Source organism: Salarias fasciatus, chromosome 10 (assembly GCF_902148845.1).
Source record: "Salarias fasciatus chromosome 10, fSalaFa1.1, whole genome shotgun sequence".
Classification (NCBI taxonomy): domain Eukaryota; kingdom Metazoa; phylum Chordata; class Actinopteri; order Blenniiformes; family Blenniidae; genus Salarias; species Salarias fasciatus.
This window is the reverse complement of record NC_043754.1, coordinates 9839438-9863775: the sequence shown is the minus strand read 5'-3', so window position 1 is coordinate 9863775 and position 24338 is coordinate 9839438. Positions and strand designations below refer to the sequence as shown.

The 24338-nt window shown below is 43.7% G+C and overlaps 1 protein-coding gene across 3 annotated transcripts in view; it reads right to left on the bottom strand.

Moving 5' to 3' along the window:
* Window positions 1-19413, bottom strand: part of LOC115395634 (Down syndrome cell adhesion molecule-like protein 1 homolog) — a 47918-nt gene extending 28505 nt beyond the window's left edge. For 2 of the 3 annotated variants that reach the window (XM_030101256.1, XM_030101257.1), the window contains exons 1-3: window positions 19158-19395; window positions 9515-9835; window positions 6567-6713 (exon numbers count right to left, since the gene is read on the bottom strand). In XM_030101256.1, coding sequence (XP_029957116.1) covers window positions 6567-6713; window positions 9515-9835; window positions 19158-19380 — 691 coding nt within the window. In that variant the 5' untranslated portion in view covers window positions 19381-19395. Of the gene's footprint in view, window positions 1-6566; window positions 6714-9514; window positions 9836-19157 lie in introns of all 3 variants that reach the window. The other variant, XM_030101255.1, reaches the window with a different exon arrangement.
* Window positions 19414-24338: the final 4925 nt, after the last annotated feature.

Here is a 24338-nt window from a genome sequence, read left to right as displayed (position 1 = left end):
GACACAAGCCTTCCTGCTTTCACTTTCCTTAATGACGCTGGATGTGGTTAGAAATGCAGATTAACGGCTATCATTTGCAGAGCTGCTGCGGACATGTAAACGCATTCGTTCATGTCACGAAGCAAGCAGTCGCCGAATATCATAACCTGACCTGAGGTCGCAAACAGCACTGCTGTTCAAGAAAACTTTGATTATTTGAAGCGTCTTGATTTGAAAATAGAAGTGAGTCTGCTTCACTCTCTGGTTGCTGTGGTCTCACACAGCCCGGCTCCAAGGGTGAGAGAGTGGCCAGATTTCTGTCAGAGTGATGTGCTCGCAGGGGCTTTCCCATCCTTCCCTGTTACACTGAGTGACACTGATACACTGATGCACTGTAAACATGCCCGCACTGCACATATGTGTGTGAGTCTGTGTGTGTTTGACAGCGACACAAAGAGGGGAAGGGAAAAAAAAAAGAAAAAAAAAAAAAAAGCCGAGCGGCGAAACATCAGCGGCGATAAGAGTGTGTGTTTCTGTGTTAAGTGCACGTGAGCAGGCGTGCGTAGTAGTGTGTAAATAGTCAATAATAGCCGACACTTGTCAGCCCTCTGCTCTGTACACACAAAGCCTGTGGTTGGGCCATTGTTGAACTCCGCCTCTCCATGCCACCCCCACCCTCACACACACGCTCCCCCCACAACTGGGCCTCTCAAGCCGAGATAATTGTCTATTGTGCCACACACACACACACACACACACACACACACACACACACACACACACACACACACACACACACACACACACACAGACACACACACACATGCATGCACGCACACACTTGTTTGTGCTAATTAACACACCCACCCACGTGCCTACTCAACCTAGCTGAGTAAAAGATGGCTGCCAGCACCCCATCTGTTCCTGCCCCGCTCCCAGTCGCTCTCAGCTCCGCCCGGGTAAATATGAAAGGGGCGATATTGTCCGGGGAAAGTGAAAGAAGGGATGAACAAGTGAACAAGTCGCACCGACCAGGTGGATTCAAAGAACATCCCATGATGTGGCGTTTTCCTGGAAGAGCGTTTCGGAGGAAGTTGCTCGTTGTGTGTTTCCGTGTAAATCTACATAATAGGAGCGACTTCATCTGCATGATTTAGTGGCCCCTCTCGCCCCCGCCCAGTGGCCTGCTGTGTGCCACATGGGACAGAGGCAGACGAGGGAGAGGTGCGAGCGGGATGATGTGGGATCCATGGGTGGGTGGGGGGGGGTGGAGGGCGCCAGTCGATGGGGTTGTGTTCGCAGAGCCCTGGGGATGCCACGTGCTCCCCTCCCCGTCCCCCTCCGTCACACGACGTCCTGATGCAGCCAACACAACAACGGACCAGCCGTGCCACACACACACACACACACACACACACACACACACACACACACACACACACACACACACACATACACACACACAGCACGGCGCAGCGCCGCCGCTTTAATGTATCCCGAGTTAATGTTTAATGAGCACTCCGTATTCAGGCTGGTTCAGGCAAAATCTGAAAATGGCTTTATTGTGTTCGTCTTGAAGGGCGTGTTGGAGCATTTGCACAGTTGTACTTACTAGAAGCGAGTGTGTGTGTGTCAGACCTGGTGTTTACAAGAGTATGCGGCGTCCCAGACAAGTGTATCTATTAATGTATTCCTGCTCTGAGTGCACAGGCACAGATTTACAAACAGACATTGTGTCCTAACACACTGCTGCTCTCCATGAGGTCCCGCTGCTTTTGTCACCTCTTGCTTGCACCTGTGTGGAGCCTCATGACACTAACTTTTTAATTACACAGAGGAAAAACCGGAGTGTGTACACTTGGGAATAGAAAGCGACTATAAATACTTCTGGGATATTCACCATCCATTGTCTGTTACAGACCATAAACCATATTCCTGCAAATATCCACTCGAGCAGAAACTTTTAATAAGCATTAGATTTGTTATTTATCTCACTTTATAATAAATAATTCAGATTTTTTTTAAAAAAAACAAAGCAAAAACTGCTAATCTAATCACTGTTAAACTATAGATTTGCCTTTGTGTTGCTGTGCCAGTTGAACCGCCTGACATGCTGCAGGGGCCCGGGGGAGCGCTGGATTGATCGGTAATGTAGCCTGTAACTGACCTCACCACCTGGTGGCTCCCATTAGGATCCGAGCCTGAGCTGAGCTCTGATAACTCAGCATTTATGCTCTGATAGAGCAAACTGAGAGCTGAAGTACTCACCGCTTCACCAACAGTCTAAACTAACCTAAAAAGATGGGTTTTTTTATTCACTCTTATTGGACATTTTAGCCTTAAATTCCTGCTTTTCCGCTCAGAGGGTCACAGCCATGTGTGCGAAACTACTGTGCAAATACACAAACAAGACCAAACTGTGTGGCAGGTGGAAGAGCTGGAGCATGGTTGGGCATCTTCTGCGGACCACCATGTGGCTGCAGCCATCTGCTGGTCCAGTCTCTATTCATCGGAGCCACTCATTAGCTTTCTGCTGGTTGGACTGACGGCCTCGATCTGCAAGCTAAACCCCTCTCTGTTTCCCACTGTTGTTTTCATTCCTGTCCACAAACCCTCCATCTCTCTGTCTCTGCTCCAGCTCTGCTCCTTCAGATCACCGCTCAGACTGGTGAGCCTCCGTTGTCTCACGAGGGTCTCACACACACACACACACACACATGCACAGGCACGCGTGCAAACACACGCAAACAGAAGGTGTACCCACAAATATTCAAAGCTTAACTACAGAGACGGAGCGGGACAGGGAAGAGAGAGGGAAATAGGTCAGTCTGCCTGCACCCCTCCCCTCTTAAACCCCCACACTGTCCTGGCCGGACGGGAAAGTGGGACAGGCGAGGGGACACAGACACACACATACACACACATATATGCATACACACACACACACACTCACACACAATACTCCAGATGGGGAACATGTGTGTTTGACAAAATGGAACCTGTTGGGGTTCAAAGGGCAAAGCTGTGTTGTGTTATGTCATCAAGTCAACCTTCAGACCAGGATGTGACCGCGCTACTGATGAGTCTCCGCAACATCATGAATGAACCCTCTGTGCACAGGTATAAAAAAGGGGGGGAAAAAAAAAAAAAACGCTGATTCAGATTGGCTTTATCAAAAATGTCTTTGCATACAAGTGATGGGAAACATCAAGGGAGAGTTAAGATTCAATCACTTGTCAGCAGTGAAACCAACGTTGTCTTAAAGAAAGAAAATCCAATTAAATGGAGAAAAAAAAAATCAATGTATATGCTGTCGTAGGTATTGAAGCTAGAGGACAGTTGAGGTCAGCTTTGGACAGAGATTCCTGCGTTGAATTGCTAGAAAACAGCTTTTTTTTTTTCTCTCCCCGTTTGAGTTACAGCCAAGCGACGAGTGAGTCAAGGCCAACATTTTAACAAAAGATTGTTTGAAAGATTTAATTCAAAGAGTTCAACGATGGTCGAATGATTGGACGTGCTTTTTTGCAGTGGATTTCAGCAGACAATGGCCCTCTTCATCAATACAACACTAGCAGAAAACTTTCTGGGCACAGTGTGTGCTGCCATGGATCTGAACACACACTTGTGCCATTCACCAATAAGATGTGTGACTGAATGACACTGGGCAAAACATTAACATTACCACACTTCTATCCTGTGATATTTACAAAGAAATGCAGCAATAAACTTTAAAAAAAAATGTAATTTATAACCTGGCAGCTGCAACTCTTGAGTTTGAAACATATTTGTGCCTTTCAAAGAATAAAAAGTTGAAATAAAAGAGGTGAATATGATGATATTCTAATAAGCTGTAGGATGTAAAGTTAAATCAGTTACAGTATTTCTACCATCAGGGGACAAAATGCATCTCACCAACATATTTAAAATGAATGTATAAAAGAAAAATGAGGCAGAAAGGTCACATGTCAACCCTCCAGTCACAGTCACAACACAAACTGTTTGGCCCAAGAAATATTCTCATTAAATCCATCTGTTTCATTTGTATGAATGTGAAATAAAATGTTAAATTAAACATACTGGATGAGGTTTCTTTTGATTAAAAAATAATCGTTTTAAAGCCACTGTTTCACTTTCAAACACAGACTGAGTCAATGCAGCTCAAATCTTTCTTTCTCACAAATATTTATTTACATAGAATTAATAATTCAATGATGACTGGAATTACTGTGGTGCGGAGGGAAGTGCCACATTATGTTTATTTTTGAACCCTTTCATTTTAGTGATGGATTTATAAGAAGGGTCATTTACAGAATTGGCAAAGAAAATAAAGACAAATGTGATATTTATCTTGCGCTAAGACATTTTTGAATAGTTTGCAATGGAGACGTTCAAATTGTGATGAAGTAATGCATTGTCTAACTCCAGCTCTGAATATGATTGTTTATCACAGTTTAACCAAGTGGAAAAAGATAACTCTCTGTTCCCTGCTTTCAGTATTTTGCACTGAGAAATGAGGAAAAGCAGGGAATGGATGTGTTCGTATTAAAAAGCATGGGGGGGGGGGGTAAAACAGCGTGCACTTTTACACGGCGGATTTACTCGTTCTAAATCAAGTCTCCGCCGCCGAGCTCAATGGGTTGTGATGAGAGAGACAGGCAATCACACAGTCACCTGCATGCAGTGAGCTTTCAGTCACAAAATCAATTTTAATTTTCACATCTTCATCAGATCTATCCAGACGGTCCCTCACTGGTCAAGTCAAGGCCTTTCAGAGGGTTTACCAGAGTAAAGCCACGTGTGTAAATGGGTAAATTGATGTTCGCTGGACGTGTGCATGTGCATGTTTGCAAATATTCTGTGTATCCATGTGAGAGTGCAACAACAATATTTAGATCATGATCTTCTTCCACACTCTGTCCTGATTGGCTGTGAGCACGATGAGGACACACTTTGATTAGCAGGTCAAGGTTGAACACAGCCGTGTGTGTGTGTGTGTTTGTGTGTGTGTGGTGTGTGTGTGTGTGTGTGTCACAGGGAAACGAATACTGAGTTCAGTGAGCAGCTCATCATGTTCAGCATCTGATCCTCACACTCACTGCTCATCAGCTGACCTATATACCCCTAATTACACACAGAAGCCTCATCACGGTACACACACACAAATGCCCCATACGTAGAAACTGTAAATAAACACACTTTGCACATCCAGATCTGATTTTGCATCCAGGCATTATGGAATCTTACACCGTCACTGTGACACAGAGTGACTGAGCCGAACAGAGGAAAGGTCAAATTAGATGATAACAACAAATCAGAATGAAAAATCCATAAAAGACCAGCAGATCTGTCAAAAACAACAAATAACTAAACCTTAAAATAGCATTTTTTAAGTACTGGACTGAGTAAAAATGGCTTTTTTAATAAGTGTTAGTCGTGAAAGCTGAAGGTTACATGAATGGTAAGATAATAATCAGAGATTTGCAGTTTTAGAGGGGATATATGTGTTTTGATCTCTCCACCAGTGCATGTGAGTCCAAGTCATTGCTAATTGAATAAATTAAGTATGAAAAGTAATAGAAAAATACAATAAAAACATGAAACTAAATTGGAAAAGTACAGTAAAATGTCTCAAAAACAGCAAACTCCTGCTACATCAGTGCGCGTATATGTGTGCGACACAGTGTCTGTGTTTTTTGCATACATATAATATAAAACGCCATCTGCCAGGACCTGAGGCCATTCTTGCCCTACTACCCTCCTTGCTTCTCATCCTTTGGTTTGTTGTTCTTTTCTGTCTCGTACCCCTCCCACCATGTTGCCATTGTGAGGGTCTTAATTGCGGAAAATAATTGCACCAACATTAAAAGAAACATCAAGTATATTTAAGTGCATTACCAAGAAGCGTGAGAATGACACATAAAGACTAAACTCATCATCATTTCTCTCTCTGTGTTTCTTGCACACACTCTCTCTCGCACAAATGAGGTTAATGAAGATGTATGTGGGGGCACAGTCCAATTGACATCCTGTGTCTCTAATTGTGTCCGCGCACTTCAAGGACAAAGTAGCAAGACATTCAGGAAGTGGACGGAAATAGATCTGATCAGGAGAGATAATGGAACAGTGAAAGATTCTGTCTTGTGTTATTGCTTTGGCGTTTCGTACAATAAAGGGCGGAAACTGATACCGGTTAGGGAGAATTGAGCATGACGACAAAGGCAGTGACAGCAGAGAGATAAACATGTAATCATCATTAGAAAAGAGCAGTAATGAGGAGGAAACAGAGAGAGGAGATAGCTGGTGATAGGGAAGAAGGGGAGGAGGAGGAGGAGGAGGAGGAGGAGGAGGAGGAGGAGGAGGAGGAGTGGGACCAGATCAGTGATCCAGAACAGTGAGCAGACAGAAGACACGAGTTAAGAGTTCGGTCAAACATAGAGTGCAGCGGTGCATCGACCGCTCTCTCACACACAAACAGAATCACACACAGTGGAAGATGGAGACGCGGCAAAAAAAAATTCCAAAAAACGCCAAATCAGTCGGACTTGGACGCCACGAGATGTTCAGAATCCATCCATGTGGTTTCCTACCTGGGACGATGGAAACAGTGTCTCTTTCCCAGGACACAACACTGACGTACTCCTGCACTGCAGTGGGGATGAGGCACTTGAACACAGCTACGTTGCCCCGCATCGAGCGCTGGTCCGCCACCCGAACGGTGTAGGGCTCCCTGAAAACTACACAGACACACAATGTGTGTTAATGACAGGCTTTGTAAGAGAACCATCTGACATTTTTCCTGTGATTTTTACAAACCAGTCCCAAGCAGGATAGAACAGGTTAGTGAAAAGGTGAAAAGGTTAATAGAAAACCATTTACAATGATTACCAGTTTGTATACATCCAAACATGTGATCACAATTGATAACATTTCATACATTGAGAGTCTGGCTCTAAAGTTTGACCCAGTGGTGGGAGAGAGTCTTGAATGGCAGATTCTGTGTGTGAAGACGAGCCTGTTTCTGCATGTCTGTGAGAATGTGACTGATCATGTAAGTTGAAATAAGGTAACATATGCTAAATAAATGAAGCTCCTTTTCTATGTCAACTAAGAATTATTGAATATCTGTCCCAAAATTGTAGCTATGTTTCCTCTTCTCTGTGCAATTTTATGTACAGAGGTAAACATGTATGAGTGCTTACTGCTGCCATCAAGCAGCCAAATGATTTCTATAAAATATACTTTCAATATCTGACAGATTTTCGATGCCGATATTCCAAAAGTGTTTGATCGGAAAGCCATGTTGACAGAGTACGGACATCATCATCACATCAGTGTGGCAGTACTGGGCCTCTTCAGAGGACAAAAATAATAATAATCCACCTGCATTTACATCATCAAAAACAACACATTAACACTCCAGAGCAAAACACCCTTTCATCAATTACCACAGCACTCCACATGCATTCATTGGAAATTACTGGACTGCTCTTGTGCATTGTTTGAACTCTTCTAATCCTGCCTCTGCTTTCACCACAAATGGCACAAGCCGCCATTAAGCAGGATAATCATGAAAATAATTTTCCAGCGTTGAGATAACATCATCGTAAAACACTGATGCACCGTTTCTGCACACAACTTTCGTAAGGATGCAACAGCATGAGCTGCACGACTGAAGGGTTATTGCTGCTTTGGTTTATGCAGGTTCATGCAATATTTTACGCTCTGTTGAATGAGCAGGGGCTCATTAGCAAAATCACATGAAAGCTAGGAGGTATCTGAAGGTTGCTAAGAAACTGGTTTGGAATCCCTTCCCTGGTAACAGACACGATGACAGCACGCATACATTCCTGCTGCAGGAGGGAAATGCATGCAAGCGCACGGAAATTTACATCTTGTTTAAATAGAAGAAGAGAAGGAATCTGATCTGATGTGGCAGTGTTGTTGTTGATTCGCTGGTGACCCGCCGGTGCTCGTCATGCAGGCACCAGACTGTGGCCAGGCAACCCGAAACAACGCAACCGCGTCCGGCCTGACGGTAACCTGCGCGCCGAAGCCTCCCGCTTCTGACAGAGGCCGCTGGCTGGAGGATGTTTGGTTCGTGCTAATCCCTCGGCTCCTGAGGCCGGGCTTTTGGGTCATGTGGGAATGAAGGCAGCAACCGGCTGGCATGCAGCTCAGGGTCCTGGCTCAAATCCTCAACTTGGCACTAGTATTAGTATTAGAATGAATATGAGTATTAGTTCAGGTCGGTGTTGGGAGGCAGAATATGAAAACAGATGTTGATGGCAGGAGGGAAGGGGGAGGGACCGACTGGCTTGAATGGATGATGGGAAAAGGGGGAGGGCGGGACAATGGAGGCAGTGGAACTCTAATCCAGCTGTGGTATGAAGAATCTGCTCACTGGATACGTTTCACTTTCTTCTCTTCTCATTGTTGAACTGGAAGAGCCCAAAACCCCCAGATGTACTATTTTACTGTAGATGAGGTCTCGCCTATTAAAGCAGCCTCGCACGGTCTAATCAATGGAAAGCACCAATTAGGTTTGTTAATGAGAGATAATTAAAGAAGGGTGCTGTGGCTATATTTAGTCTGGCACAAGAGGACACTTTGAAGAACGAGGAAGCAGGGAGGAGAAGGAGGACAGAAAAGAGAATATGATTTCAAACGGAGGCCGCCTGTAGTCACAAACCGTCTGCTGTCGGCTCATGGAAAATGATTGACTGTGTGACACATTAACTCTAAACGGAATAAAGACACTTGGTTACGTTAACAGGCCTGAGATAGTTTTCTGTATAGCAGCAGTTTTTTCCTTTTGGTATAAAATTGTGTTTATTAATAGCAGGATATATAAAATTGGTGATAAAATCATTGATACTTGAGGTCATATCATCACATTTCCTTGCAGCAGATTGCTTTTCTCACCTTGAAAACCTTTAAAAAAGCCCTGCTTGAGAGAAATTACTGTCAAGATCCTGACGCCCTTTGTTGTACTGACCTTTATTAAAATGAAAGACTGTCAGCAAAGATGAACTATCCGCGATATATAAACTAATCGTCACCATTTTCCTCCTTGCCCGATGTGGTAGTTTCAAAACAGCAGAGTTGATATTTCAGCTCTGAGTACTGAAAGGTTTGTGTTTGGATTTCATTCTCCCAGATGGTGCCGTGCCGTCGATGAAGCCGACGGGGTTATGTCAGTATAAAGTGCAGCGGTTCATCACCAGCTCAGGCATTTAGGTGCGAGCAAAGGCCGAGTCCTGATGTAGTATGTGATGCAGATGTTCTCTCTGCAGACCGTGTTCTAGGTCAATCTGTGTTCAGGTTGAGACGGGCTATTTTAGGGCAGGTGATTCTGTGTGTGGGTTGGGCTTTTTGCAGCTGCCAATCATGTCTGCTCTACTTTATGCTCTCACAACTGTCTCTTTTAGCTCCCTTCCTCATCCTGTCGTGTCTCACTTTGACCTTTCGCACCGTAACCCCCCGCTTGTTTTGTATTCTCCGCCGTTCGGATGTCTGATTCGTTCCACCGACTCACCGGCTTTGATGCGGATGTTGGGGCTGCGGATCTTGCCGGCCTGGTTCTCGGCGGTGCAGAAGTAGTCATTGTCGTGGATGTAGCTGTTATAGGCGGAGGGCGAGAAGGGGTACAGCTGCAAGGTGCCATTGGCGTGCACGTGCCGGATGTGGGGCACGTCGTAGATGTCGTCGCCGGTGGCCAGGTACCAGCGGAGAATGGCACTGGGGGTGCCCCCTGCTGGACAGGGCAGGGACACCCCCACCGAGCTGGAGTAGGTTACCCTCTGCAGGGAGGCATTCACAAAGTACAGCCTGGTAGAGCCCACATCCTCACTGTGTACTGCAGGGGGAAGCACACAACACACAGTCGCTTAGCAAGATGGAGGCCAAACAGCACCATCAACGTCAGCAAAGTGGACAATTTAAAGCATCTCGGGGACGGGCAGAAGTTGAGTGGGCATGTCCTTCAAATGTGTAGTGGAATAATCATAACAAATGTATGTCAAATGTCCAGCTGCAAACATCAGTCATGTGATGTGGAAAGCCAGGGATTTGGGCTAAAGCCGTCCATGGTTTAGGTGGATCGGAGTGGGGAGGAGCCTGATACCTCCGTACAGTGTGCACATACACAAAGATAAACAGAGAGAGAGAGAGAGAGAGAGAGAGAGAGAGAGAGAGAGAGAGAGAGAGAGAGAGAGAGAGAGAGAGAGAGAGAGAGAGAAAGAGAGAGAGAGAGACCGGACACGCTGATAGGTTATGTGATTGGAATTTCTATGCCAGACGCAGAGATTTAAGTCCATTTAATCTCCTTACATATTTAACACATACACACACATACACACACGCACACACGCACACGCACACACACACACACAATACGAGCGCACACTCAGGAACGATATTCATTGGCACTCAGATTAAACACACACCTCCAGCAGAGGAAGGAGAGTGATGAGAGGAAAGAGGATGTTGGACTCAAATTTGGGGTCATTATTGGAAAGATTAGAGGAAAAAAATTAATGGGGGGCGACGCTGCTGATGGACAGATGTGGATGTCAGTCACTGCTGAGTCTCACTTCTCTCATCTAATAATACACACCATCCACCACATGGTCACCCACTTAAAGCTGAGAGCAGCACAGAAAAAAGAACTTTAAAACATCACTAGAGACGCTAAAACGCCCTGAAAGATCACGAGTTTTGATGCAAATAGGATGAAATTAGAACTTTCTGAGTTTTTTGAGAGAGCCATAACTCCAATTTTATTCTTTCCAAAAGGCTTCAAAAGTACTTTTTCACAACTGATGAGAAAAATATGTATTAGAGATAAGGATCTATAAAGGCCAATGTTGGATGATAGAATCTGCGATGTTCACTGGTTGAAATGTCTTTTCAAATATGAGTTTCTTTTACTGATGTTGCAAAGCAACGTGCCTTTTCGTTTGCATTTTCTGATTTAAAGATTCAATAGTTTGATTTAAATTCAAAGTGTATATCTTTATTGTTATCTCATCTCTGAAATTTTCGAAATCAGCCTATGGTAGCTGAGCAGTTTATGCTAGATAGGAAAAAATGTTTTATTATTTATAAATGAATGATTCAATGAATGAATGAATGAATGAATGAATGAATGAATGAATGAATAATGTTCTGAAGACCTTGACCAAAAACTAAATAATTAAATTTCAATAAATAAAAAAGGTGAAAGGTGCTATACAATAAGTTTTAGTTACTTTCTTACTTTGGAACTTCTCTATGGTTCCCACCAAAAGATCCTGAATTTCTTACTCAGTCCATTAAACAATAAATCCAGGATGACAAAAAATATGGATAAATTAACTTTTTCATTCAAAAATAAAGAGGAACACACACACACAAAAGTAATCTTATCTGCTGCCAGATCGGCTTTTTTAAGTGTATTTGTGTAGTTGAACGACTGGTTCAGCAAAAGGTGAGATATTGTAAGAAAGTGTCAAACTTCATCGTGACTAACTGTTCGCAGGTTCAATGATGAGAGATAAAACTTTCTAAACTCAATTCATTGTTTTTTTTTTTCACGGAATGCCTTTTCATTGGGACAGTTATCCTGTGCCACACAAATAAAAGTCTTAACATGACATTATTTTTGAATAATCCGGTAATCATGCTGTAATACTGAGGAAAAAGGATAATGGAACGACATCCCCGTTGTTCATATTTAATAACTTCATAGGAGCTCGCAGCAAAACAACCAAAATAGTTCAGACAATAAAAACCATTTGTGTGAACAGTGAGCGTGAAGTTGGAGATCAGATGACGGTGAAAACAAAGAGATTATTAACGAGACCTCCATAAAAAGATCGAGAAATCAGAAGTGAGAACAAATATTTTGCTTCATTGTGTGACGCATTTCTGTCGCTGCCTCATCAAAACAGTCAGAATTTGTTTAAGCCGTATCACAGATGAAGACGAACTGTGGGTGATGTGGACGGACAAACATTAGAAAATAAATCCTGGCAGAATAAATCATCAGCATCAACCGTGTCAGTGAGCTGGCACTGAGTTCAAAACACCCAAGACGACTCTCTTATCCATGTCTGGGACGGCTGAGTAGTCAATGATTCAAGAAAGAAATACTTTCTGTGGTCGAGGGATTGATAAAACTGGGCAGCATGTTACAGATGGTATATGAAAATGTGTCTGGCAGTCCGGTGGTGGGCTGCAAAAACCAGGTCAGACTCCCTCCCCTCTGCAGATTACTGATAATGGCCCCTGAGCATAAAGCCCATATTAAAGATTGCAATATCTATAATCTCCCAATGGGGGGACAGCACTAAAGTAGTGGAGTGAGGGGGTCACCCTGAGAGCTCAGGGGGGCTGGGCAGCAGGAGCACCTCTCTTACAGTAGATTATATGGCCTGGGGGCCTGGGCACTGGGGTGGGGGGGGGTGGGGGGGGGGGGGGGGGTCGGGGAGCACTGGGACTGATGGAGCGGGAAGTGGAATAGAAAGGAGATCAGAGCAAACTCCCACCACTCAGAGCCTGTCAAAACCAGGCGAACCACATGTACTCAGTGGACACACACACACACACACACACACACACACACACACACACACACACACACACACACACACACACACACACACACACACACACATACACAGCACTCAGTCGTACTGGGAGGAGACAAAGTGGGTTGCCATGGTGGCACTTGGCACTTGAAATCTGTGACTGAATGAAAAAAATAAAACACTTTATCCTAACAACACTGACCCAACGAACAATCTAATTTTAGAACTGGGAACTCTTCAAATCCCGTCACTTTAAAAATCCGTCCATTTATCCATTTTCTGTGCTGCTTCATCCAACTCAGGGTCCCACTCAGGACACACCCACATTCACACCTACGGGCAATTTAGGATCACCAACTGACCCGAGCTGCATGTTTCTGGCTTGGAAGTGAACCAGACCACTCAGAGAAACACACACGTACGCAGCGAAAACAGGCAAACGTCAGATTTGGGGACGTTCTTGGTGTGAGGCAAAGCGACTAGAACCAGAATATTCACATTCTTCGAAATGTTTTTCAAATTATTGTTGAAAAGTGAGTGAAATTCACAGATAGTGCACGCAAAAGCAGTTTGAAAGAGTAAGGAACAGTGTTAGATTCATCCAAAACAGATATTTCGTCAGGCGTGTGAAACGGAGCGTCCTCATCACTTCACACCAGGTGCACTCCCAAGATCAACCGGCACAATGTTGGCTTGTCCCAGACCGGCAGACCTTCCACTCCATTTAAATCCACACCGAGCATTGTTTCCCACCTGTGCCAACCGGTACAGATAGCTTGTGTGACATGAAAACAAAACACCAACAGCGTAGCGACTGCGAAGAAAACGACAAAGGCTCCATTGTAGGCATAACTGTATCTTCCTTCCTGTGTCCAAACGAAACCATGTCTCTTTGAGGGGAATTAGGCGCGGCCAGTCACACGCCATCCATTCACAAGTGTGAAACATGTTAATAGTGCCAGACCTGCTGTATGTGTGTGTCGTCTCAGCGTCACCACTGCTGGTGTGTTCCTCAGCTGATTCACTGTCACAGCCAAAGAGATGCCGCAACCACTGTGAGAAACCACCCACTGGGGTCTGACTTCATTCAGAGGCCCAGGCTAGATGTTCTAATCAATCAAGTTAATTATTAAAACATTTTGTGGAAATTGTGACATACAGGATGGGCTGGAACGAGGGACACTATGACCAGTCTAAAGAATTATTTGATGGCAATTCAAATTATCCTAAATATGGACGACTTCACCAAAACACAAATTACACCCAATTAACAAGAAAATCCACATTTTAAAAGTTATGTTACAAAATGTAATGATGCTGTGATGATTCTGACAACAATCCATTGAGTTTAATAGTTGTTAATTCCCACTATTTCTTCGACTTTGGAGGAGTTTTGACGGTTTTCTTTTCAAACTGTGAGTTATTATATATTTCGACTAACATTTTTGTCATTAGGACCTGAAAAGCATCGTGAAATCATCCTGACAAACCAGAATGCTGCCAGAACTTTATTGATTACATTACATAATTAAAAGAGACTGTTGTCAGCTCTTCGGCTCTTATTGTTCATGGAAAATTCTCAAAGGTAATGTTGAATTTCATCTCCTCCTCATACGAGACGAGACGTTTATCAGGTCACACTAATCTAGGGCAGAAGATTTTGAAATATGGAAGGATGAGCCCCCCTCGATGAGCTTGAACCCCCCCACTGTCACCAGATGCATGCTTTGTTGTAGACGAAGCAGTAATTCTTGGTTTAATGCTGGCCTTCTTTGTGTTTTTTTGTTTTTTTACTTTAAAATATATTACTGCTAGGAGCTGTTTGAATCCATAAGATTTACAAAGCAGAACTTTTCTCCTGCTAGTTCGAGTATTTTAATGTGACCAATCCAGTCGGTCTTTTTATGTAGCTGGCAGGTGTCATACCAGTTACACCTATTTTAGTTTTACCCATAAACTGATTACTCATTTCATCATAATGATTCTGTCTAACAAAAAAAGGGAAAGTTGAGAAACCCCTGTAAGTGCAAAATCAACTCTTAGACAGAACATAAATCACAGGTCTGGTTCATTTCAATGACAGTCAGTGGACAGACAGCACGCCCCAAAGCTGTGGGGTTTCAGTGGTGTTGCTGTTTCTGTTCACCTGCACCCAGGAGGCTTCATCAACCTCTTTCAGACTCAGCACCAGAGAAAACCAGCGCTCTCTGGAAGGTGTTGGAGCGCTGATGGCACCGCTGGAGCTAAACCTCAGGCTGTCAGAGTCGCAGCCACTATTTTATACATCCTGCCAGAGAGCCACGCATGAATATGTATGTCAGAGAGGCAGAAGTCATAACCTATGCAAGGTTTCATCATGCATAATGCAGCTGATCTACGCCTCTCCAGGATGTGAGCGTGCACCGGCGTGCACGCACACCCGCACGCACGCACGCCCCACAAACAGGCGCGTCTGTGCACATGCACACTCCACGTTCAAAACAGTATGGTGGTGAGGAGGTAAACACACTCCAGAACCCCCCCCCCACACACACACACACAACGTTTCACATTCACACATCCTCACATCCAGATGTCCCTGAGCCCAACGCACAGACAGAAACCTTCCCAGGCTGCTCTTCTTCTCTCACCGCAAAATCCTTTTCACAAAAAGTTCACTTTTGGGGATGTGAAACACACTCAGGAAAGGTCAAAACCAGACACACACAAGACTTGCAATATCATCTGTGTAATCTGTCAAAAAAAAACTTAATTTCCAACCAAACCCATGCGCTGACCGGCCACCTCCAGCACTCAGCCTTCAGGACTAAAAGTTGTGTTTTTGGTAAGGAGACACATTTGTGTGTCGAAACATGAAGCTGCACAGGAAGAACTGGGAGGAGACGAGCTGTAAGGAGGGGTGTGAATTGAATATTGGTGGAAAAAGGGGGGGGGGGGGGGGGGCGTGGATTCAGATAGGTGTAAGCTTATAGATAATCCTCAAGGGGTCTGGTGTAAGTAGGTGGTTGTGGGTGGAGAAGAAGAAGGGGGGAAGGTTGTTGGGGTTACATCTAATCAACGTAGGGGTATCACTGTTCCCCACCCACTGTCTTTCTGTACACCCTGTCCCCAACAATCTGCTCCCCCCCCTCCCACCCCCCCCCCCCTCCCGGACTGTGCTGTGTCAGTAAAAAAAAAAAAAAAAAAAAGTGTGCTACTTCAGCAGTCCCCCGAGACCTGCTCCCCCTCACATCAAAGCAGCCAGTTTCTCTCTTAATGTGAATATCAAATCTGTGGATCACAAGTCCCAGCACAGTCTGCATAAACTGCCCCTCCCCCAGCCTTTAATTCTGCCTAGTGATGAGGGAGAGAGAGGGAGGGGAGTTACTGCGAGAGGAAGCGACGGTGAGAGGGAGGGAGGGAGGGATGGAGAGAGAGAGAGAGAGAGAGAGAGAGAGAGAGAGAGAGAGAGAGAGGGAGATCCAACAAAAACAACTACTTGCTTCAGAGATTTGACATTTGCTGAACACTCCCTCCTTCTGAAAATGTGCAGCTCCAGCATCCAATAAAATTTGGAGGAGGTCTGTCTCAATTTAGCATCAGCATGGTGTTACACAGAGTTCTCACTGGGAGAAAAAAAAATCTCTTACCCTTGATGGTGGTCGTTTGCATTTTTTTTTACAGTGCTTTTAATTGATTATTTCATTTCTTGTCACTTGATTTGGTTTTATAACAGATTTAACTGCGAATGGGAACGCAGGAAAGCCAGTGACAGAGCTGTGACGTCTTGTTCTTGAAGTGGGAAGTGCAATAGGCCCCTTTTTTTGCTGCTGAATCCAATCAACAGCACACTTAACCCACAATCTGGCCACTAATTACACCACAAATATATGCAGATTTTACTTTGAATAAGGGCTGGTATTTGTGCCATCACATTATATTTATAAGAGCTTAATGATCAGCAGTATGGAAAATCAATCATAAGACTGAAATGTTTTTGTTTTTAAAAATAAGATTTGTTTTTTTTTTTAATTTAGCAGTGTTTCAGTCTTTAATATAAAGAATCTGGACGAATCATGTGATTTTGCCCCTAGAAAGGAACAAATTTCACCCCAAAATCCCCCGGGGATGTTTTAATTTGTCCTTTATCCATTTTGAAGATGGATGTTTGTGTAGTATTGAATGCAAACTTGAATAATTTCAGGTTTGAGTGGGTAAAAAAAAAATGGATCACTGTGTCCTCCCTGAGTAATGATTGGCACCCCTGCAGACCACACCGCTCTGTCACTGAGTGGTGCATGAGGCTCAGATTGGAGCTTTAATTGTGCAGCCTTGCAAAGGAAGCAGAGAATTGGACTGGGGAGGGAAAAGGGGGGACTTTTGCATATTTTCATTTGGTGGATGTGCAGAGAAGACCACAGGGAGAGGGTTCACCTCACAGCTTTGAACATCTCTAATTAGATCTCAACATGTAAAATTTGATTTTTTTTTTAAAATACTGATTTGATTTTTGATTTAAGAAAAAAATACAGGAGGCCTAGTGATGTTGTCTTGATTTCATTCAGAGGTAAATCATGCACAGGTGGTTAAAAAAATAAAATTTTTAAAGTGTATTAAAATGAAAATAAGATCATGAAATGCAAACCACTGAATTAAAAAAAAAAAAATCCTTTCTTTATAACTGTACAATATAACTGTGTTTAAATCTATGGACTGTTCTGTAATTAATGAACATTTATAAAATATTTCTACATATGCTCCATCCTAAATTTCAATGTATGACAAAAAGTTGATGCATTTTTAATTCCAAATTTTCTCTAAAAATGTCCTGTTTCTGTGTGCTTTCTGTGTGGAAAAATGATGTTGCGAAAGATTTAAAAAAAAAAAAAAAAAAAAAAAAAAAAAACAGAGGGAACCTCTAGTTTAAATCGTGCAGAAATAACCCTCCAAACATTTGACAACAAAACCAGGAGGGGCGTCCCCGCCACTTGCCCTCAGCCACGCGCCCGTCAACACAAACACGTCGCCCCGGCGCACGCGCTGACACGCGCGAACACGTCCGCGGGGTCCAGGTGGGCTATTACTGAGGACCATGACCGGGCAGGTCTCTAATCTGCACCCACGCCCCTGGAGTTTCTCATTTGGTGAAAATAAATTTGCGCACATTAATATGATCCCACAGTCTCCCCGCGAGACTCTGACGGCACATCTCTACAGCTGAATAAAGGGAGCGCGCGCGTAAAAAACACCGCATATTGGACCTCATGCAATTTTATAATCACCATAATTAATTAGAGCAATCATAATATTCAAATGTGATAAAATATCAGAAACTCAAATTGCAAATGGACCTAATGGCCTATTTTGAGTCGCTCGCGCTGAGAACCGCCATATTCCTCCTTCCAGCCAATTCATTAGATCACACTTTTTTTTTTCCTTCTTGCAATAAATGTTTGCCTTCATTTAAGCGTTTTCCAACCAAGAAAAAAAAAACAAACAAAAACAATAAAAGCAACATGCAAACATGTTTCCACACCAGCAGACCGCAGAAAGGCCTCACGTGGAGATGGTGTTGAGTTTCTGTTATTTTCGACGCAGATTTGTTCAGGATTATTATAATGCACTGTAATAGCACAAGATCAACTTTGCAGTAGGGTCAGGGATTTGCTGCATACACTGAACAAGACAAGAAAAAAGTAAATCCATTAAAAAAAAAAAAAAAAAAAAGCAAACGCAGGGCCGTTTTGAAGAAAACATTAAAAACGGGAAATGTTCTAAAGCTCAAGTGCCTTTAAAGAAAAGGAGGACAAATCTGAATACACTAATTATGGCCTTCATGAGGGTGTAGACCTATTAAACTAATAAGGCCGTTGTGAGGAGAAAGGGGCCTTTTTTTTCCAAATGTGTCCCAATTAAAATGGCAATAATTTATCATTAACTAGAAAGAAAACATTAAATTCCATTTAAAATCTCATCCTAATAATAAGAGCATCGCCGCGCTTGTGTCAAAATCCAGCCCATCAAAACAGCTGCAATTAGCAAAGGCTACACAATGAAAGCCTCAAGATGTCCAAAATCACTGACATCCACATTCAAACTTCACAAGAGTGCACCATTTCCAAACGCATTTGCTTTATAATCGTCAATCAGTTGATATAATTGCGGGCCGCCGCATGTTTTCATCCCTGTCTCACCCTCCCTCTGTATTTGCACCTCATTCTCCCTATTCAGCCATTTTACATATTCATAACTGGAGTTGGTAATGCGAAAACAATCCGTGCTATCAGCACCATCTGAGGCTCCGTGGTCCGCTGCACGAAGCCACAACGCATCCAGGAGGGGAAAACACACTTTAAATCGTTACTTTTTACTAAATTTCCACTTGCTCGGACGCAGCAGCTTTATACAATTTGATTGAATATAAATGATTTTTCAAGCCGTCTCCCTTCACAATCCACTCGATGATACATCAAAGCACAAACCACACAGCGTCCACAGCTTGTAATTGAGCGCAGCTTTCCACTGTCACTTTTCAATCAACTTAACCAAAAAAAAAAAAACGCACGCAGTGACAGTCCAGCGCTCAGTGCGCACGGTGCCAAATGTCTCCAGCATTTCTTTTTCTCTTACCTTCTTGGAGAGAGTACAGCAGGAGTAAAGTTACAAGCCACATGCCATAAATAGCAGGTATATTTTTCAGGAATGTTTGGCAATCCTGGCAAGTGTGAGGCGCGTTTTTTTGGCCAGGCGGGTCTCCGAGCTGGACTGGCGACTGTGCTCCCCGGAGGTCTCTCCAGCCCTGCTGCCCCGCTAAGCGTGGAGGGGAAATGAGAGGCGCCTCCGCCCCGCCCATGTCCCCTCCTCTCCTCCCAAGACTACCGCGCATACAAATCCATCCTCCATACACTAATCAAACACCGCGGAACGCGCGGATCACCGCAGAGCCGAGGGGTTGATTTGAGTTGAACTGTGCGTTTTGGTCCGCTTGTGGCCGAGGTTGCCCCACCGGGTGTGCGCGCCGGAGCTGGGCGGACTGATCCGTCGGCACCTTGGAGAGCGCACCCACCTGTGCGCCCCTGATGACCGCGTTTCTTTGCGCAATGTGGATTTACAAAAAGCCTCTCAGACTGCACCCCAAGACCGTATACATGGGTTCATATATGTAAGGTTTTTAATTGCAGGGCCGCGGAGCTGGAGATACAGACACACAGAGAGAGAAAAAGCTACAACAGTTTTTTTTTCTTTGTCTTTCGGAGCCATGCAACGTGCGAAGACATTTGCGCACAAAAAAATGCACTGCAGTTAGAGAGGAGGAGAGAGGGTGGTGGTGGGGTGTGGGGCATGGCACTTCCACACAGCAGGTTAAAAACAAAAAAAAAAACAACTGCAGGTAAATTAAACCTGCAATGAAATGTTGCCTTCAAGCTTTTAGGACGAGTGAGCAACTTTCTAAACAGCTGGTTTCGCCCTGGTCTCTGTCGCGCCTGGTGTGCAGAGCTGCGCTGCAGAACGCGTCGAGAGAGGCAAGTTGCAGGACCCTCCCAGTTCATCGAATATTTAAAGTCACTGTGGATGCTGGTGGTAAATCTGAAACGTGATCCCCCTGCCGCAACGGCCGCTTCCCATCAAACACACACCGAAACCCAACAGGAGAACAGCCAGAATGAGGTGATTCAACAGTGGAAAGAGAAAAGCGACTTATTAAAGACGAGGCTCTTTGATTAGATTCTTTCAGAGACTGCATCTATTAGGTAGCTTCTGCATTTTGTTGCACAATCACCAGCTTCAAAAAAATACAATCTCTCTCCCTCTCTTGAGTCTGCAGGCCCTAAGAAAGTGAAAGATTAATCACTTAATTCACAGTGAGACATTTTCTTTCAGACTATCACTATTATTAAGACTTGACTTGCCTTTAATTGGAGGAAAACATGAAACAGAATAACACTGGCATGACAATTAAGAGCACTTTTAAAGATATGTTTTGACAAGCAACGTATCCAACAAGTGAAATAACAGTTTTGAGACAAAAATGTTCACATCTTACAGCATGTAGGACCAAGTCAATACATTAGAAGTGCCAGAATCATAAAGCTGTGCAGACTTGGTCATGATCAGGGGAAAGAGGCCACTCTTTTATACTTTGACACTACTTGAACAGGACAAACTTGAAGATAAGGTCAGCAGCACTCGTGTCTTTTGTGATCCTGCTGAGCGCAGAGGCTGCTGGTCTGATCTGACCCGAGACGGTGGAAAGGCTCCTGACAAGCAGGCCAACACTGACACCTGCTGCTCACACTTCACATCGGTCAATATGCAAGGGATGGTAATGCAATAGTAAAAATGGACATAATGACGTTGTGTTTCATATTTAACAAAATTCTCTGGATAGGATACAATTGTCCCTGCATATCTTCAAAAGTTTTTTAACATGTGGTATTGGGCTACATGGGGGAGCAGTGCTTAAGTACCTCGTCTCACACTGAAAAGGTCATGGACCTGAGTTTTCATGTTCTCCCTGTGTGTGTTGTGTGTGTGTGTGTGTGTGTGTGTGTGTGTGTGTGTGTGTGTGTGTGTGTTCTTGTATTTCTATCCTTGTCGGGGCCAAATGTCCCCACAAGGATAGCAAAACGTGGAACGACGTGCCTTGTGGGGACCTTTTTCCGGTCCTAAGTAGGAGAAACAGTGTTTTCTTGACCATGTTGTTGTTACTGAAAAAAGTAAAAGTGCAAAAACATTTCTTTAGGGTTAGGCTTTGTTGTGGTGTGGGTTAGGGTTAGGGTAAGGGTCAGGGTTAGGGGCTAGACATGAATGGGAGTCAATGGACGGTCCCCACAAGGATAGAAATACAAGACTGTGTGTGTGTGTGTGTGTGTGTGTGTGTGTGTGCGTGTGTGTGTGTGCGTTTGTGGGCTTCCTCCAGGTACTCCAGTTTCCATCCACAGTCCAAAAACATGCATGTGAGGTTAATTTCAGACCCTAAATTGCCCCTTGGTGTGAACTGAACTGGTGACCTGTTCAGGGTGCGTCCTGCCCTCCAGCATCCTGCCCAGGATAAAACAGCACAGAAGATGGATGTAGCAGGTGGTACTATAGTATAAAACAAAATTTATTTGTAATTGTTGACTTTATAATGGTTAGTTAAAAAAAACAAAAACAAAAACAAAAAAAAACAAGGAAAAGCTGGGCGTGAATGTATTACTTGCCCTACAGACTTTGCTAAAGGACAGTGGTGACCAGAGGCAGAGCGTGGGTCTCAGTACAGAGGGGGCGGAGCATTCTCGATGGGCCTTTATGATAGTAATTTTACCATCTAAACAATCCCTCATGCTACCATCAAACAACACACTGATGCTCACTTTTATTGAGCCAAGCAAACCTCTATGCCTCAGAAAGCAGAATAAAGTCACAAACCAGTTCACAAACTTGTTCTGAAGAACAAATACACATATGCACGCACACACACGCACACGCACGCACGCACACACACGCAGCCTGACAGGCGTCAGTCTCAGAGCGCCCGCTGTCCATGGTGCTGAAAGCTCAGATTAAAAAGTCACGGGCTACATCTGTACCATCTTTGACACAGCTTAAATATAAAATGAACACAGCTGGTCTAAAATTACACAATCTATCCAGATAGATATAGAAACGTCTATATCTTTTAGAATTCACGTATACTAGAAAAAAATAGACTCGGTGCTCTCTTGTAGTTGAAAGCAACACAAGGCACATTCAAATATCCGGGTGTTTAAGACCACGGCATTCTGATAAAGATAATATTGTTGAAGGTTTCACTGACTCACCAGTGGCTCCGATGTTAGGTTTTGGGTAGAACCGCTAGCGGCTAGCATAGTGTTTAGCATACTGTTTAACTTCCCTCCAAAGAGTTCAGATCAAGTGCAAAAGAAAAAACTTGCTCATGCCGCACAGCCAATCAGCGCTGGCTCACAGCTCTGATGCGTTCATGGACAGTCGTAATGTAAGAATTGGCAAATTGGGGCCCACACTCATATGCGTATACCTTCTCGCACACACTGCACATTTTATTATAATAATTTATTTTCGATTAAATGTGAACACATCACATGAAACGGGGCCCTATGACCTTGTGGGCCCTGGGGCGCCCGCCCCCTTGCCCCCACTCTGGCTCCTCTACAGGTGGTGACCATCGTTGACCTTTGACCGCATTTCATGACTAGAGTTATTTTAGTCAGGTGACTGGTTGTTGATTCCCCACCTCTCTGTCCATATGCAGAAGTGTCCTAGAGCAAGGCACTGAACTCCCAGTAGATGGATTGAGCACCTCGCATGGCAGCCGCCTCCACTGGTGTGTGAATGTGTGTGTGTGAATGGGTGAACATGATAAAGCAGTGTAAAGCGCTTTGGGCTCTGCTCAAGCAGAGTGAAAAGTGTTAAATAAATGCCATCAATTTCCCATTTAAGTGTTAAAAAGTACTAGTAGTACTATAGTACTACCGTAGTACTACAAAACGTACAGCTATCGAACTAAGGTGGATCAAAAGGATGAAGATCGAGAACCATTACAGAAGGTCATCAACTGCAGCAACTTCCAAGAAGAGAGAAAACAACTGTGGCGTTGAGGCTGCAGCGAAACCAGAAAAATACACTGTGGAGGAGAGAGACGATATAGATGCGAAGACACGGTGATGTTTTTACTCTGAACTGAAGTCAGTTCTGTCCCTTCATGAACTGGTGATCTAACCAACGTATACCCGGCTTTCACCCAGCCTGGGGCGCCATCTACTGGACAATACCAGAACTGCAGACATTTTATTTTGAGAAGAGAAGTACATTTAAGTGGAACAAATACCAAAAAAGAAAGCATAGGTTGTTCTATTTTAGGATCAGAACATTACTGATGTGTTATGGGTTATTCAAACTGCCATGTTAATAAAACTGCTGTAAAAATGAAGCAGCTGAAGTCTTCCGGAGTTTAATCTAAAGAGAAAGGTGTGTAGCTTTAACATGTATGATCAATAGCATCATCATGTAGCCACTGAGTTGAGACTGGTGTGTGATATTTTGATTGGTCCAGTTGGTTATTCAACATTTTCTAACAATAAATAATTTTGTATGGAAGACAATATTTTATTGTAATCGTATTATTTCAAAAAAAATTTACAGAAATCAAACTCCATCAGCTCAAATGCAGCAGGACTGGTTCAGTGTTATCGACAGAAACAAAATTACAATACTACAAATGATCCATCTTCCACTGTTTAATACTGGAAAATCAACGTTACATTACAGTTTTAAATTGGACACTTCATATGGTTGTGAGTGGTTGTGAATAAATAATCATCCACTCTTACTCTGTTTCACGTCAAAGCTCAAACACTCAAACTTAATCTCAAATAAAAATTTCGTAACTTTGTTATTTGATTTCCGGCCCAAAAAGGAGGCAGATCTGTCACACCTCTGGTTTAATGTTGTACCTTTAAATAAAACTACACACAACCAATTCTATTCAAAATTTTATTGGATTTTATGTTTCTTTAATAAAGAGACGCAGATCTGATATGCACGGACAGGCTGAAGATAGGGAGATCGTCGGAGGCGAGCCAGAGCATGTAGCTGTATATCTGTGGGCAGAGGGCCGCTGTGGACGATGACAGGGTGAATCTTTAGGCTCGGTGGGGCCGCAGTAAACTCCATGCTCCTCTCTGAATGCTCCCCGTTCACTCTCCCCGTCACCACAACTCCCCAGTTCTGTATTGCTCACAGGACAGCGTGACAGACCGTCGAAAGGTTCATCATCTGCCGTGATTTGCATAGAGTTGTTTGTCTTCA